At 38.0% G+C, this 18446-nt stretch overlaps 1 protein-coding gene across 1 annotated transcript in view; it reads left to right on the top strand.

Annotated features, from left to right (window-relative positions):
* Window positions 1-18446, top strand: part of LOC100484901 (ATP-binding cassette sub-family A member 3) — a 120658-nt gene that overhangs the window by 17115 nt on the left and 85097 nt on the right. Inside the window, exons 7-9 of the mRNA XM_034669565.1 lie at window positions 16095-16268; window positions 17055-17233; window positions 18013-18147. Of these exons, the coding sequence (XP_034525456.1) occupies window positions 16095-16268; window positions 17055-17233; window positions 18013-18147 (488 nt within the window). The remainder of the gene's footprint in view (window positions 1-16094; window positions 16269-17054; window positions 17234-18012; window positions 18148-18446) is intronic.

The raw sequence follows: 18446 nt of genomic DNA, 5'->3' as shown, positions 1-18446 counted from the left end.
TGGGAGAGAGAATTAGTGACTCAATGGGGATTATATTTAGAAGCTTCTATGACCTTCATTTGCCATCTCATCTGTAGCCTCTGTTTACATTCTAACTAAAAGACAAGTATTTTAAGTACGTGAAATGATACGAAAGGGAATGAAGGGAGCAGTGAAAATTAATATAGTATAGTATACATGTGAAAAAATGATAGAAACCAAAATAAGGTCACATTTGAGTATTCTTTTTAACCTTTACCTGCTGCTTTGCATATGGTATGCAGAGAGCAATGAAAATTAGTGAATCATAGTATACACAGGAAAAAAGGATTAACATACTCTAACTTCATATTAAGATTGAGATAAACCTAGGAATGCTTCCTATAGAGGTTAGTTTTTAAACATTTTTGGAAGACTGGAAGATTGGAATGGGAAGTCAAGTCAATGGACGTAAGTATCTAACAGTCATTCATTGTACTGGTACAGTATCTAATAAAGGCAAGCAAAAATTGTTTCCTTGCTTTTTGAGGGCTCACATGCCAATAGCAATCATGATCCATAACTCTATTTCATTTTATTTTTATTTTTTTCAGTAAATTATCATGAGTATTGTTAGTTAATGGGTCCTTACAAGGCACATGATCATATGTACAACCTACAAGCAGCCAAAACAAACAAACAAATAAAACCAACCAACCCAGGAGGTAAAGAAAAGTGGTGTGTCAATGTAAGGCAGAATGTGATATACCAAAGAGAAAAATGACATAGTTAGGAAACAAATACTGTCATTCTCTGTTTCTGGAATTATGGAAGGCTAGATATTTAGAACAGTTTTGTACGTGTCTTTGGTTTATATGTGTTAGACTTTCACTATGGTACATATGTAGAAAAGGAATTCCTGGGTCATGGGGTTTGTAAATGTCCAACCTGACTACCTATGTCCAACACTTCCAAAGTAGTTCTGTGCATTTACAGCCCCACTGGAAGAAGATGAGAATTCCTGTTATTCCATATCCTTGCCAAAATTTACTACATCATACTTTAATATGTGCCATACTGGAGATATGAAATACTATCTAATGGCAGTTCAAACCTGCGTTTTCTTTTTTTTTCTTTTTTTTTATTATGTTATGTCACCATACAGTACATCATTAGTTTTTGATGTAGTGTTCCATGATTCATTGTTTGCATATAACTTGCATTTTCTCACTTACTGTGAGTGTTTGTTCTTAATATTAATATGGGTCATGTGTTTCCTTTTCTGTAAAATCTGTTTGTGCGTTCTTATCTATTATGATTATTGATTTGCAGGAGTTATTTATATATTCCTGCTACCTACCTTTTGTTAGTTGCAAATGTGTTGCAAAACTTGTCCCAGTTTGGGCTCCCCCCCCCTTTTTTATGGTGTCTTTTAATAGTTACTAATTTTAATGTAACCAATCTTTTCCTTTACCAATATTTTCCTTCATTGTTTGTGATGTTAAATATTTCAGTGAAAAAATACTCCAAAGTCATAAAATTATCTTCCTGTGTTCTTTTGTGTGTGGTATGATGTAGGAATTGATTTTTCTCCCAAATGCATAGGCAGTTGTCCTAGCAACATACGATAAACAGTTCACCTTTTCCTCACTACTCTGCAATACCTACTCTGCTATATGTCAAGTTCCCACACATGTGTGCATTTCTTTGGAGGTGGTCCTTTCACTGAAAGAGAAATTAAGAAAACAACCCCATTTACAATTGCACCAGAAATAATAAAATGCCTAGGAATGAATTTAACCACAGAGGTGAAAGACCTATATTCTGAAAACTATAAAACATTGATGAAAGAAATTAAAGAGGACACAAAGAAATGGAAAACATTCCATGCTTATGGATTGGAAGAACAAATATTGTTAAAATGTCTGTACTACCCTAGGCAATGTACAGATTTGATGCAATCCCTGTTAATATACCAAAAGTATTTTTCACAGAACTAGAACAAAAAATCCTGAAATTTGTATGGAACCACAAAAGACCCTGAATAGCTGAAGCAGGTTTGTAAAAGAAAAGCAAAACTGGAGGTATCACAATTCCATACTTCAAGTATATTGCAAAACTGTGATAATCAAAACAATATGGTACTGGCACAAAACTAGACACATAGATCAATGGAACAGAATAGAGAACCCAGAAATAAACCTGCAATTATATGGTAAATTAATCTTTGACAAAGGAGGAAAGAATATCTGGTGGGAAAAAAGAGAGTCTCTTCAACAAATGATGCTGGGAAAACTGGACAGTTACACGCAAAAGAATGAAACTGGACCCCTTTCTTATACTATACACAAAAATAAACTCAAAATGAATTAAAGGTTTCAGGTCTCTAAATGTGAGGCCTGAAACCATAAAAATCCTAGAATAGAGCACAGACAATAACTTCTTTGACATCAGCCAAAGCAACATTTTTCTAGATATGTCTCCTGAGGCAGGAAGTAAAAGCAAAAATATTTAACTATTGAGACCACATCAAAATAAAAATCTTCCGCACAGTATAGGAAACAATCAACAAAATTAAAAGGCAACCTTCAGAGTGGGAGAAGATATTTACAAATGACATACCCAATAAAGGGTTAGTTAATATCCAAAATCTAGAAAAAAATGATTTACAACTCAACACCCAAAACACAGATAATCAAATTAAGAAATGGACAGAAGACATGAAGAGACATTTCTCCAAAGAAGACGTTGAGATGACCAACAGACACATGAAAAGATGCTCAACATCCCTAATCATCAGGAAATGCAAATTGTAACTATGGTGAGATAACTCCTCACACCTGTCAGAATGGTAAAAGTCAAAAACAAAGAATAATGAACATTGGTGAAGATGTGGAGAAAAAGTTGGTGCTTTTGGTGAGAATGGAAACTGGTGTAGCCATGGTGGAAAACAGTATCGGAGTTCCTAAAAAAATTAAAAATAGAATTGCCTTATAATCCAGTAATTCCCCTAATGGGTATTTACCCCCAAAATACAAAAACACTAATTCAAAGGGACACATGCGCCCCTATGTTTATTGTAGCATTAACAATAGCCAAATTGTGGAATCAGCCCAAGTGTCCATTGATAGATGAATGGATAAAGAGGAGGTGGTACACACACACACACACACACACACACACACACACACACACACCACGGAATATTATTCAGCCATAAAAAAGAATGAAATCAGGCCATTTGCAACAACATGGATGGAGCTAGTGAGAATAATGCTAAGTGAAATAGAGAAAGACAAATACCATATGATTTCACTCATATGTGGAATTTAAGACACAAAACAAAGGACAAAGAAATAAAAAGGGAGAGAGAGGTAAACCAAAAAACTCTTAACTACAGAGAACTAACTGATCGTTACCAGAAAGGTGGTGGGTGGGGGATGGATGAAATAGGTGAATGGGATTAAGAATACAGTTACCATGATGAACAATGAGTAATGTATAGAATTGTTGAATCAGTATATTGTAAGCCTGAAACTAGCGTAATGTTAACTATACTGAAATTAAACATAAAAACCTTTAAAAATGTTGCTGTATTCACTTTGCTAGATTTTGTTGATGACTTTTGCATCTGTAATTCACATATTTTATTTTCTTGTGATGTCTTTCCCTGACTTTGTTACTTCGGTTATTCTGACATCACAGAATGAGTTATGAAGCAGTCCTTCTCTACATATTTTGGAAAGTTTGAGAGGGTTTGGTGTTATTCTCTAAATTTCCATATACACCAGTGAAGCCATTTGGTATTTCGCTTTTTTATTTTTTTAAGATTTCATTTATTTTGTGTGCATGTGTATGTGTGTGTGTGTGGTGTGTGTGTGTGTTTTATTTATTTATTTATTTATTTATTTTATTTTTATTTTTTATAATTATGTTTCCTCCAGTTCCATCCATGTTGATGCAAATGTTGGGTAATCATCCTTTCTGATGGCTGAGTAATATTCCATTGTATATATGGACCACATCTTCTCTATCCATTTGTCTGTTGATGGGTATCTCAGCTCCTTCCACAGTTTGGTTATTGTCAACAATGCTGCTATGAACATTGGGGTGCATATGGCCCTTCTTTTCACTACATCTGTATTGGGGTAAATACCTAGTAGTGCAATTGCTGGGTCATAGGGTAGCTCTATTTTTAACTTTTTGAGGGACCCCACACTGTTTTCTAAAGTGGCTGTACCAACTTGCATTACTACCAACAGTGTAAGAGGGTTCCCCTTTCTCCACATCCTCTCCAACATTTGTTGTTTCTTGCCTTGTCGATTTTTGCCGTTCTTAACTGGTGTAAGGTGGTTTCTCAATGTGGTTTTGATTTTAATTTCCCTGATGGCTAATGATGTTGAACATTTTTTCATATGTCTGTAGCCATTCGTATGTCTTCATTGGAAAAGTGTTCATATCTTCTGCCCATTTTTTGATTTGATTATTTGTTTTTGGGGTGTTGAGTTTAAGAAGTTACTTATTTGAGAGAGAGCAAGCATGAGTGGGGGAAACAGGGGGTAGAGGGAGAGGAAGAAGAGACTCCCCACTGAGCAGGGATCCCGACATGGGGCTTGAACCCAGGACCCCAAGATCATGACCTGAACTGAAGGCAGCTGCTTAATGACCTGAGCCACCCAGGCATCCCTGATACTTCACTTTTTTTAATTGGAAAGTTCTTGGTAGTAATTCAATACCTTTGCTTGTTATAGGTCCATTCAGATTTTCTGTATCTTCCTGAGTTAATATTGGTAGGTTCTGCATTTCAGAGATTTTGTCCATTGCATCTAGGTTATGTAATTTGTTATTATTAATATTTCTTATTTGTATCACCTTCAAGTCAGTATGAAAATCCATTGAGATGTTTTTCTTTTTTTAATTTTAATTTTGTTAATTAGCATACAGTGCAATATTGGCTTCTGGAATAGACTTCAGTGATTCACCACTTACATACAACATCCAGTGATCATCACAAGTGTCCTCTTTAATACCCATCACCCATCTAGCCCATCCCCCACCCACCTCCGTCCATCAATCCTCAGTTTGTTCTCTATCATTAAGAGTCTCTTATGGCTTGTTTCCCTCTCTCCTATTTTTCTTTCCCTGCTTTCTATTCGTTCTATTCCTTCACCTGTTTTCCTTCTTAAATTCCACATATAAGTGAAATCATATGGTATTTATCTTTCTCTGATGACTTATTTCACTTAACATAATACACTCTAGCTCCATCCATGCTTTGCAAATGGCAAGATTTCATTCTTTTTGATGGCTGAGCTTTATATGTGTGTGTGTGTGTGTGTGTATCACATCTTCTTATATACATTCATCTGTTGATGGACATCTGGGCTCTTTCCATATTTTGGCTCTCTTGGACATTGCTGCTATAAACATTGGGGTACATGTGCCCCTTTGAATCGCTATGTTTACCTCCTTTGGATAAATACCTAGTAGTGCAGTTGCTGGGTTGTAGGGTAGCTCTATTTTTAACTTTTTTGAGGAACCTCCATCCTGTTTTCCAGAGTGGCTGCACCAGTTTCCATTCTTACCAACAGTTAAGAGAGTTCCCCTTTCCATATTTTGGGTATTGTGGACATTGCTGCCATAAACATTGGGATGCATGTGCCCTTTCAAATCACTGTTTATATCCTTTGGGTAAATACCTAATAGTTTAATTGCTGTGTCATAGGGTAGTTCTATTTTTAACTTTTGTGAGGAACTTCCATACTGTTTCCAAAGTGGCTGCACCAGTTTGCATTCCCACCAATAGTGTAAGATGGTTCCCCTTTCTCCACATCTTCACCAAATCTATTTCCTGAGTTGTTCATTTTAGCCATTTTGACAGGTGTGAGATGGTATCTCATTGTGGTTTTTGTTTGTATTTCCCTGATGCCCATGAGCATTTTTTCGTGTCTGTTAGCCTTCTGTATGTCTTCTTCACAGAAATGTCTGTTCATGCCTTCTCCCCATTTCTAAACTGGATTTTTTGGTTTTGGGGTGTTGAGTTTAATAAGTTCTTTATAGATTTTGGATACTAGCCCTTTGTCAGATATGTTGTTTGCAAAAATCTTCTCCCATTCTATAGGTTGCCTTTTAGATTTGTTGATTGCTTGCTTTGCTGTGCAAAAGCTTTTTATCCTGATGAAGTCCCAACAGTTCATGTTTGCTTTTGTTTCCCTTGCCTTTGGAGACGTATCTAGCAAGAAGTTGCTGTGGCTGAAGTCAGAGAGGTTGCTGCCTGTGTTCTCTGCTAGGATTGTGATGGATTCCTGTCTCACATTTAGGTCTTTCATCCATTTTGAATTTGTGTAAGGTGTAAGAAAGTGGTCTAGTTTCATTGCAAGCATATACCCCACTGTAGCAGACTTCTGTGCTCTGCTGCTTATAATACTTTGGGGTAGCCTCTTTAAGCAGGTGTATCACTGGGTTCAAGTCTCAGAACCTTCTACTTTCCAAATGGTGGTTGCTTTTCTATTTGTGGACTTGCAGCATTTGTTTTCTCAGATCTCTGATTGATTTCTTAGGTATTCAGAATTATTTGATACTATCTAGTTGTATTTGAGGGATGAGACAAACTTAGGGTCCCCCTACTCCTCCACCATCTTAAATTCTCCTCTCTAGCAGATTATATGAGCCCAAGAAGGTGGTCCTTGGAAACTCTGATCTATAGCTAGTCAGCAGGAGAAAAGGTAATAACCTGGGCTTGTGACTGGCATCTGAAGTTGAGGTAAGGGGAATAGCCCTGTAGGACTGAATCCTTAAACTGTGGAATCTGATGCTATCTTGGAATAGTGTCAAAATTGAGCTGAATTTTGTAACACCCAGCTAATGTCCTGGAGACTTGCTTGATGGTGTGGGGAAAATTCCCCTACATATCCACTTTAAAATTGAGGTCCAATAACAACTTTTTGGAGTATAAAGTTGACTGGAAACTTTTTTTTAAGATTTTATTTATTTATTTGACAGAGATAGAGACAGCCAGTGAGAGAGGGAACACAAGCAGGGGGAAATGGGAGAGGAAGAAGCAGGCTCATAGCGGAAGAGCCTGACGTGGGGCTCGATCCCATAATGCCGGGATCACGCCCTGAGCCGAAGGCAGATGCTTAACCGCTGTGCCACCCAGGCGCCCCTTGACTGGAAACTTTTAAATTATATAGGTATATAATTTACCGGGTTAAAAAGATTTTATTCATTTACTGTTTCAAGAATTTTATCTGAGTTAAGGATGTAGAGGTTTATTTAGCATTTTTTATTTGCATTTATTGAAATGGTAAAAATATATTTTTTCTTAACATCGTACATTATATAAGCTGATTTTTAAAATATAATACCAATCTCATATTCTTGGAATGAATTTAAATTTGCCAGGATATGTTTTCCTTTATATTCATACTGGATTAATTTTGCTTATATTTGTTTTAAGATTTTTACCTATATGTTCAAGAGTGAAATTGCTCTATAATTTCCTTTTTTATACTGTCTTTATTTGATTTTGATATCAAGTAATGGTAGTTTTATAAAAGTATTTAGGAAGGATGTCCTCTTTTCCTGTATATCTCTCTGGGAATTTCAGTGCAGTATTCTAATTATTTCTTCTTTGAATATCTGCTAGAAGTTGCTGAAAAAGCACTGGGAAGGGTTTTAATTATTGATTCAATTTCTTTTATGGCCTTAGGACATTCAGGTTTTCTAGTTCTTTCAGTTTTAGTAAGTTGTATTTTCTTTTTTTTTGGTTCACTTTTTTTTATAATAATTTTTTATTATGTTATGTAAGTCACCATACAGTATATCCTTAGTTTTTGATGTAATGTTCCATGATTCATTATTTGTGTATAACACCCAGTGCACCATAGAATATGTGCCCTCCTTAATACCCATCACCGGCCTATCCAAATCCCCCACCCCCCTCCCCTCTGAAGCCCTCAGTTTGTTTCCCAGAGTCCACAGTCTCTCATGGTTCATTCCCCCTTCTGTTTACCCCCCCTTCATTCTTCCCTTCCTTCTACCTATCTTCCTATACTTTCTTTAACTTATATTTTTAGTTTTGAAATCTGTTGGTGCAATGTCATTAATTTAATATGGTTTCTTATATTTTTAATGTCTTTATTAATGTCTGTCATGACATATCCTCTTTTACTCTTTATACTGGCAATTTGTGTCTTCTCTTTTTTTTTTCTTAATCAGTTTCACAACAGGTTTGTTAGTATTAGTCTTTACAGAGAATCAGCTTTTGGCTCTGTTGATCCTCTTAACATTCCATAAACTTTGTATTTATTACCATTTTGTAAAACTTGTGATAGTGAATGTTTGTCTTATTTCTATTAATAAATGAATTTAAGGCTAGTCATTTCCCTCTTAGTACTGGTTTGACTGCATGACACAAATTTTGATAAGTAAGCTTTTTCCTGTTGTTACATTAAAATGTTTTATAATTTTTCTTATAATTTTCTTCTTTATGTGAGAATTATTCATAGATGTATATCTTAAATTTCTGAATATATTGGGTTTTTATTGGTTCCCTTCTGGTTATTGATTGCCAGTTTAATATAATTCCTTTGAAATGTGTTAGGATTTACTTTATGACCTTGTCAGTGTCCGGTTTTTAAAAAATCAATATTCCAATGTTTGAAAAATGTATATTTTGAGGTTTCTTGGGGTAGTTGACATGTATTTTCACTAGGCCAAGTTTGTTAATTCTGAGAAAAATGGTTAAAATTTCCACTGCAATTGTACATTTATATATTTATTCTAGAACTTCTGTTATTTTTTGCATTATATATCTTGATGCTATTTTATCAGGTGTATCTGATATATTGTCTTTGTTATCTCTTATTTGTTATCTCTCATTCTCTTTATAATTTTAATTTTAAAAAAGAATACACATTGATCAGTATATAAAACGTAAGTATTCTAGTTGGTGAATATGGTATGTAAGTGAGGTAAAGAGGGAAAGGAAGAATCATTCCTAATAGTGGGATAATATGTTCTACTTTATAGTATACCATTTTTATTTAGATGCTGAATTTTAACTCCTGATGATGTTAATTGGTTTATTAAAAGGCATTTTCTTTTTAGTGTTTTATCAGAGTCACATTTTTGGAACTCTTCATATTTTAAACCATATCTGCTTTTTTTAATAATTTTTTAAATTATATTATGTTAGTCACCATACAGTACATCCCCGGATTCCGATGCAAAGTTCGATGCTTCATTAGTTGCGTATAACACCTGGTGCACCATGCAATACGTGCCCTCCTTACTACCCATCACCAGTCTATCCCATTCCCCCACCCCCTCCCCTCTGAAGTCTTCAGTTTGTTTCTCATAGTCCATAGTCTCTCATGTTTCATTCCCCCTTCTGATTACCCCCCTTTTCTTTATCCCTTTCTTCCCCTACCGATCATCCTAGTTCTTATGTTCCATAGATGAGAGAAATCATATGATAATTGTCTTTCTCTGCTTGACTTATTTCACTTAGCATTATCTCCTCCAGTGCCGTCCATGTTGCAGCAAATGTTGAGAATTCGTTCTTTCTGATAGCTGAGTAATATTCCATTGTATATATGGACCACAGCTTCTTAATCCAGTCATCTGTTGAAGGGCATCTCGGCTCCTTCCATGATTTGGCTATTGTGGACAATGCAGCTATGAACATTGGGGTGCATATGGCCCTTCTCTTTACTACGTCTGTATCTTTGGGGTAAACACCCAGTAGTGCAATGGCTGGGTCATAGGGTAGTTCAATTTTTAACTTTTTAAGGGACCTCCACACTGTTTTCCAGAGTGGCTGTACCAACTTGCATTCCCACCAACAATGTAGGAGGGATCCCCTTTCTCCACATCCTCTCCAACAATTGTTGTTTCTTGCCTTGTCTATCTTTGCCATTCTAACTGGCGTAAGGTGGTATCTCAGTGTGGTTTTGATTTGAATTTCCCTGATGGCTAATGATTTTGAACATTTTTTCATGTGTCTGTTAGCCATTTGTATGTCTTCATTGGAAAAGTGTCTGTTCATATCTTCTGCCCATTTTATGATTTGTTTATTTGTTTCTCGTGTATTGAGTTTGAGAAGTTCTTTGTAGATCTTGGATACCAGTCCTTTATCTGTGGTGTCCTTTGCAAATATATTCTCCCATTCCGTGGGCTGTCTCTTAGTTTTTTTGACTGTTTCCTTGGCTGTGCAGAAGCTCTTTATCCTGATAAAGTCCCATAAGTTCATTTTATCTTTTATTTCTCTTGCCTTTGGAGATGTGTCGTGAAAAAGGTTGCTCTGGCCGATGTCATAGAAGTTGTTGCCTATGTTCTCCTCTAGAATTTTGATGGATTCCTGTCTCACATTGAGGTCTTTCATCCATTTGGAGTTTATTTTTGTGTATGGTGTGAGAGAGTGGTCAAGTTTCATTCTTTTGCATGTAGCTGTCCAATTTTCCCAGCACCATTTATTGAAGAGACTGTCTTTTTTCCACCGGATGTTTTTTCCTGCTTTATCAAAGATTAGTTGCCCAAAGAGCCGAGGGTCCATTTCTGGGTTCTCTATTCTGTTCCATTGGTCGATGTGTCTGTTTTTGTGCCAGTACCATGCTGTCTTTGTGATCACAGCTTTGTAGTACAGCTCGAAATCCGGCATTGTGATGCCCCCAGCTTTGTTTTTCCTTTTCAACAGTTCCTTGGAGATTCGGGGCCTTTTCTGGTTCCATACAAATTTAAGGACTATTTGTTCCAGTTCTTTGAAAAATGTCCTCGGTATTTTGATCGGGATAGCATTGAAAGTGTAGATTGCTCTGGGTAGTATGGACATTTTAACTATGTTAATTCTTCCAATCCATGAGCATGGAATATTTTTCCATCTTTTTATGTCTTCCTCAATATCTTTCAAAAGTGATCTATAGTTTCTAGCATATAGGTCCTTTACGTCTCTGGTTAAGTTAATTCCAAGGTAACGCATGGTTTTTGGTGTTATTGTAAATGGGATGGATTCCCTAATTTCTCTTTCTTCAGTCTCGTTATTCGTGTATAGAAATGCAACTGATTTCTGGGCATTGATTTTGTATCCTGCCACCTTACTGAATTGTTCTATAACTTCTAATAGTTTGGGAGTGGATTCCTTTGGGTTTTCCATATAGAGTATCATGTCATCTGCAAAGAGAGACAGTTTGACTTCTTCTTTGCCGATTTGGATACCTTTGATCCCTTTTTGTCTTCTGATTGCTGTTGCAAGGACTTCTAGTACTATGTTGAATAATAGTGGCGAGAGTGGGCATCCTTGTCGTGTTCCTGATCTTAAGGGAAAGGCTTCCAGCTTTTCCCCATTGAGAATAATGCTTGCAGTAGGCTTTTCATAGATGGCTTTTATGAGATTGAGAAATGTACCCTCTATTCCTACACTCTGAAGGGTTTTAATCAGGAAAGGATGCTGTATTTTGTCAAATGCTTTTTCTGCATCAATTGAGAGGATCATATGGTTCTTGAGTCTTTTCTTGTTGATATGATGTATCACATTGATTGATTTGCGAGTGTTGAACCATGCTTGCATCCCAGGTATGAATCCCACTTGGTCATGATGGATAATCCTTTTAATGTACTGTTGGATTCTATTAGCAAGGATCTTGTTGAGGATTTTGGCATCCATATTCATTAGAGAAATCGGTCTGTAATTCTCCTTTTTGAGGGGGTCTTTGCCTGGTTTGGGGATCAAGGTAATATTAGCCTCATAGAATGAGTTTGGTAGCTTTCCTTCTGTTTCTATTTTTTGAAATAGCTTTAGGAGAATAGGTATTATTTCTTCTTTGAATGTTTGGTAGAATTCCCCAGGAAAACCGTCTGGGCCTGGAGTTTTATTATTTGGAAGGTTGTTTATCACTGACTCAATTTCTTCATAGTTAATTGGCCTATTTAAGAAATCTATTTCTTCCTGTTTCAGTCTTGGTAGTTTATAGGTTTCCAGGAAGGCCTCCATCTCTTCCAGATTGTTTAGTTTTTTGGCATATAGCTGTTGATAAAAGTTTCTAATAATCCTTGCAATTTCAATGGTGCTGGTCGTGACCTCTCCCTTTTCAGTCATAATTTTAATAATCTCAGTCCTTTCTCTTTGTTTTTGGACAAGTTTTGCCAGTGGTCTATCAATTTTATGGATTCTCTCAAAGAACCAGCTTCTAGTCCTGTTGATCTGCTCTACTGTGGTTCTGGTCTCTAATTCATTGATTTCTGCTCTAATCTTGGTCAACTCCTTCCTTGTCAGTGGGTTAGGCCTGTCCCTCTGTTGCTGTTCCAGTTTCTTGAGGTGAGAATATAGAAACTGCATTTTAGATTTTTCTATTCTTTTGAGTGAGGCTTGGATGGCTATGTATTTCCCCCTTAGGACTGCCTTTGCAGTATCCCATAGGTTTTGGACCGTTGTGTATTCATTCTCGTTGGTCTCCATAAATTGTTTAATTTGTTTTTTGATTTCCTGGTTTATCGAGTCATTCTTGAGCAGGATGGTTCTTAGCCTCCAAGTGTTTGAGTTTCTTCCAGGTTTTTCCTTGTGGTTGAGTTCCAATTTCAGAGCGTTGTGGTCTGAGAATATGCAGGGGATAATTTCAATCTTTTGGTATTGGCTGAGACCTGTTTTGTGTCCCAGAGCATGATCTATTCTTGAGAATGTTCCATGGGCATTTGAATAGAATGAGTATTCTTTGGTTCTGGGGTGTAGTGTTCTATATATATCTATGAGGTCCAACTCGTCGAGTATGGCATTCAAAGCCTTTGATTCTTTGCTTAGTTTTTGCCAGGGTGTTCTGTCTATTTCTGATAGTGGGGTGTTGAGGTCCCCTACTATTACTGTGTTCTTATCTATATGTCTCTTTATTTTGGTTAAGAGTTGGCTTGTGTATCTTGCTGCTCCCCTGTTGGGGGCATATATATTAATAATTGTCATATCCACTTGTTGAATACTTCCTTTAAGAATAATATAGTGCCCTTCTGTATCTCTCTCTATGGCCTCTAGTTTAAAATCCAGTCTATCTGATATGAGAATTGCTACTCCAGCTTTCTTTTGAGGTCCATTTGCGTGGAAGATGGTACTCCATCCCCTTACTCTAAGTCTGAATGCATCTTTGGGTTCAAAATGAGTCTCTTGTAGACAGCAAATGGATGGGTCATGTCTTTTTATCCAATCTGCAACCCTGTGGCGTTTTATGGGAGAGTTTAAGCCATTTAGATTGATAGAGATTATTGACAGATATGATTTTAATGATGCCATTTCTCTTTAAAGTCTTTGTATCGGTTGTGACTTGCTGCTCTGTATCACTCTTGGGGCCTTTTTACCTTTATAGAGCCCCCCTTAATATCTCCTGTAGGGCTGGTTTCGTGGTTACGAAATTGGTTAATGATTGGCGATTTTGGAACGTCTTTATTTCTCCATCAATTCTGAATGACAGCTTTGCTGGATAAAGGATCCTTGGCTGCATGTTTTTCTCTGAAAGAGCTTTAAAAATGCCCCCCCAAGCCTTTCTCTCATTCCAGGTCTCTGTAGACAGGTCTGACGTAATCCTGATACCTTTGCCTTGGTACGTGAGAAATTTCTTTGCCCTGGCCGCTTTCAATACTGTATCCTTGGATCTAATATTTGCGAATTGCACTATGACATGCCGTGGCGTAGGTTTGTCCTGGTTGAGCTTGGATGGGGTCCTCTCTGCCTCTTGGACACGAATGCTTGTTTCCCTTGCTAGATTAGGGAAGTTTTCAGCTAAAATTTGTTCAAATATCTCTTCTAGACCTCTGTTTTTCTCCACCCCCTCAGGGATGCTGATGATTCTGACATTGGATCGTTTCATACAGTCAGTAATCTCCTGTAATCTACATTCGTGGGCGTGGATTTTTTTAAGACCAGCTTCTATTTTCGTTTTTTCTTCTACTAACCCATCCTCCAATTCACTAATGCGTTCCTCTGCCTCGGTTACCCTGGCCGTCAGAGCCTCTATTTTTGACTGCATTTGGCTCATAGAATTTTTAATTTCTGTCAGATTCACTCTCATTTCTGCCCTTAGGGATTCTATATTCTCAGTAACATTTTCGCTAATACTTTTTTCAGGTCTACTCATCATCTTGACCATTGTTGCTCTGAATTCCATTTCTGATAATTTGGATACATCCATATGTATTAATTCTGTGGCAGAGGCCACAGACTCATTAACTTTTCTTTGCTGGGGGGGACTCCTCCTTCTCCTCGTTCTGATGAGGAGAGATTGCGGGCTTGTCCAGAGCCCAAATTATTGACTGGGACCCAGGCCGTGTGCCCTTGTTTTATAGAGATCTTAGGGATGTGGGCTTCTTCTTTAAAGATTTAATTTATTTATTTGAGAGAGAGAGACAGACAGTCAGCAAGAAAGGGAGCCCAAGCAGGAGAATGAGAGAGGAAGAAACAGACTCCCGGTGGAGAAGCCCGATGAGGGTCTCCTTTCCGGAACACTGTGATCACACCCTAATCGGAAGACAGGCACTTAATGACTGTGCCACTCAGGCGCTCCGGTTTGTGGGCTTCTTGATTTTTCAGCCTGACTTCTGGGGGAGGGGCCTGCCGCACCGGAACTCAGGAAACCCTGTTTGGGTAGAGTCTCCATGTCCCCTGCGAGGGGGGATGGGGATGGGCACCCTGTGAGCTGGTATTTCTGGGCTTTTGTTCTCTGGCAGCTTTCCCTGTTGGTCTGCTGTGTCTCTTCTGAGAGTTAGAGCAGCAGTGGCCGAAATTCGGCCTCTGTCTCAGAACAGAGGGATTGCAGACCGTTCTCCACTGATGTTCTGGCCACTCTAACTCTGTTTCTATTGGTGCCGCTCAACCCTGCAGCATCACGGGCTGTGCGCCCCACACCCGGCGTCCCAGCCCTCACTTCCAGGGCTGGCACATCTCTGTCCTTTGTGTTTCTAACCCCGCCGGCCACCAGCCACCCTGCGTGCGCTCCTGGAGTTCCCTGTCTCAGTCTGGTGTCTCACGGGTGCCGACCGCGAGTCCACCTGCTCCCCCGTGCAGGTGGCCCGCCAGCCGCCAGCTGCCCCACACACGCTCCCAGAGCTCCCGGTCTGAGTCTGGATCCAGTGAGCACACCGGAGTTCCAGAGCTCCGTGAGATGCTTGGTTTCACACGCTCCCGGCTCACGGTCTCAGTCTGCTGTCTCAAGGGTGCGGGTCCACGGTCCACCCACTCCCTGGTGCAGGTGGCCCGCCAGCCACCAGCTGCCCTGTGTGCACTCCCGGAGCTCCCAGTCTCAGTCTGGACCCAGTGAGCACAGTGGAGTTCTGGAGCTCCGTGAGATGCTTGATGGCGCGCGCCCCCAGCTCACGGTCTCAGTCTGCTCTCTCAAGGGTGCGTGTCTGCGGTCCGCCCGTTCCCCCGTGCAGTTGGCTACCATTTCCCGGGGCCCGGACACAGCGCCTCCCTCCACCTTCTGTTTATCTTCCAATATCTGTGCACAGTTTCACGGCTCCCCACTTCATACCTCAATACTCAGCGCTGGAGATGTTCATTTGTAGAGATCCAGATGTATCTTCCTGCATCTCAGGCTGATTCCGTGGATGTTCCTGGGTCTGGTACCTATCCAGCTCAACTCAGGGGACTGGCTGAAAAAGGGGTCCCCTACTCCTCCGCCATCTTAACTCCTCCCCCATATCTGCTTTTTGAGACCAACTTTGTATTTCTGTTTATTCAGGTATCCCTCATTTTCCCAAGTATCATGACATAGACTGAATCTCATAGTATTTGGAAATACAATCTAGGTATTTTCTAATTATGTCATTAATAGTTTTTACATTTGTAATTTTTTATACTGAATTGAAATAAATATGTAAAATTTCCATTAAGAACTATAATATTCATAGTTACTACATTATAGAATGATTAATTCCAGAAGAATTACTGATGTTTAAGTTCAGCCATTCATTCAAAAAATACTTTTGTGCACCTACTAAATGCCATGCATTATATAATGGTGCGCAAATGGTGAAAAACAGATTTCTGTTCTCACTGTGCTTATTTTATGACACTCTTCCAGTAACACGAAGTTATTTGTAGTTTAGGTTTCTGCATGTTGCTTTAATTGACCTTATAATTTCCTTTTTATTTCCAGCACATTTTGCTGTTTCTGTTGGAGGTTTCATTTATTTCGCTACCTACTTTCCAATTGTTACAGTCTCTACAAACTTTGCGCAAATGACATTCACCCAGAAGCTGGCTTCCTGTCTGAGCTTGAATATTGCAATGGCGCTGGGAACTAAATTCCTTGTCAAGGCAGAGATGGAGAGTGAGTATTTACCTTATAAATTTGACCATATTCTGACAAGATTTTCACAATTTTAAAAATATTATTAAAATGCCCATCAGAAAATGGTTTTACTTCATACAATCACCTGTAGTACGTGAGTGCTTCCACATTCTCTCCATAAATTTACTCAGGTCTGTTAGTATATTTCCCTACTCATTTGTAGTTCCTGGCTGCTGTTAAGTGCCAGGAGAGGAAGCAAAACAGGTCTGCTTTTAGTAACTTTTAGTCTTCCTTTTTTCATCAGTGCAATATCTACACAAAAATTCTTCTAGTCTTCTCTTCTGTAGATAACATTTATCCCTGCTTTTGAATGATTATGGTTTTCTAAACTTATATTTTCCAGTGAACATTTAGCATGAGGAGGGGTGGAAAGGGAGGAGTCAGTGTCTTAACCTGTAGGTTTGCTTATTTTTCTTAAAGTTTCTATTCCTGACTTAGTATATTTTGTCTTTTTTTAGTTTTTTTTTATTATTTTTTTATTATGTTATGGTAGTCACCACACAGTATTTCATTAGTTTTTAATGTAGTGTGTATTTTGTCTTTGTTTCACTCATAAATGATTGTTCCTGGCACACTAGGAAGCATCTTACATGATTACTTGCTCAGATGTCCTAAATTCTAATGGTATAAGAAAGTAACTGACTATAATAGGAATCTCTGTAGAATATTAACACCTTTTTTCTTCACTTTTTAATTATGATGCAGATGGATAACTGTTTTAGTGTCAATTGGCACCTAAATTAAATGTCAACTGTTATCTCTTAGAAACTGGAATTAAATGGAGTAACATCTTCTCATCACCCAAAATGGAGAACTTTGACTTTGCCCACGTACTGGGAATGTTTTTATTTGATGCTTTCATATATGGCCTTGTGGCCTGGTATATAGAAGCTGTCTTTCCAGGGGAGTATGGTGTGCCCAAGCCATGGAACTTTTTCTTGCTGGTAAGTTCTAATGCTTCTGTTACTGAGAGAGGCCACAGGCCCTATGAACATGTATTGTAATTTCTGTAAAAGCCACCATGAGCTAATTGTGCACTATCTATAATTGATCCAATAGATCGGGTGAATCATTTTAGTGACTCTGGCCATTTATTGGCATTTTCCTAATACACTTTAAAGCATCCAGTATATATAACTATAAATAATCTGTAGATCATGGCCTGTAACTCCAATCTTCACAAATTCTGAGTATTCCATCACATTTACAGGCAAGTATTTCATAAATGATTGAACTCGGGCCTAAGGAAATTAATATAGTATGGGTCTTTGGGTGGTAAAAAGAAGAGGTTTAGTTATGTCCCCTATCTGGGCACTCACCACTTGTTTTATATCCTTGTTTAGCACAGATCTCTTAGAGTCAGAGCCATAGCATGATGGGAATCATGTATATCTTGCCCTCCTTTCTCAGTCTTTTCCTTTGTTCTTATTGGTTTATGTATTGCTAAGAGAAGATATGACAAAGAGTGGTACAGTCGTTTTTGCTATGATCTCATTTTGGAGCAATTTTCATTTGTCCCTCTTGGACAATTATGATTTTAATAGAATAGTCTGCTTTTATGCCTTGGGGATTCAAATTAAGCCAATTAGCTCCAAAATTTAATCCCAAGAAATTTTCAGCAATCCACTCTCAGTACAAAAGGTAACAGGCTAGGGTATTTTCTATTGCATCATTTTTCAATACCATTGCAATGATTTCACTTTTATTCTCCCCTCCTTTTTAGCGCTCTCACTGGTTTGGGGAAACAACTGAGGAAAAAAAGGAAACAAGGCAATTTTATGAAACAAATGGAAGCAAGTATTTTGAAGCAGAACCTACTAATTTGGTGGCAGGTATCCAAATCAAACATTTGTGCAAGGTATTGTTTCACAAATTTTTTCTTCTTGATGGGACTGAAATTTAGTTTATAGTTCATTGTAAATGATTATTACTAGAAATACCAAGAAAAATATTACATGCTAATAAAAAGTCGTGGCCATTCTGTTTACTTCCTTTGAGAAAGATAAAAATTAATCTTTTTCAGTATGTAATAAAAAGTCACATCTTTCTCCTTCCTCCAGAATAGATTCAGGTTTTTTATAAACTATATGGTGTCTTCCACAAATGCTCTCATTTTAGAAAGTAGAGCCTATTGTAGATGAATAATTTGAATGTATG

This window comes from Ailuropoda melanoleuca, chromosome 10 (assembly GCF_002007445.2).
Source record: "Ailuropoda melanoleuca isolate Jingjing chromosome 10, ASM200744v2, whole genome shotgun sequence".
Classification (NCBI taxonomy): domain Eukaryota; kingdom Metazoa; phylum Chordata; class Mammalia; order Carnivora; family Ursidae; genus Ailuropoda; species Ailuropoda melanoleuca.
Note: the sequence above shows the minus strand (reverse complement) of the source record. Positions and strands in the feature narration are given on the sequence as shown.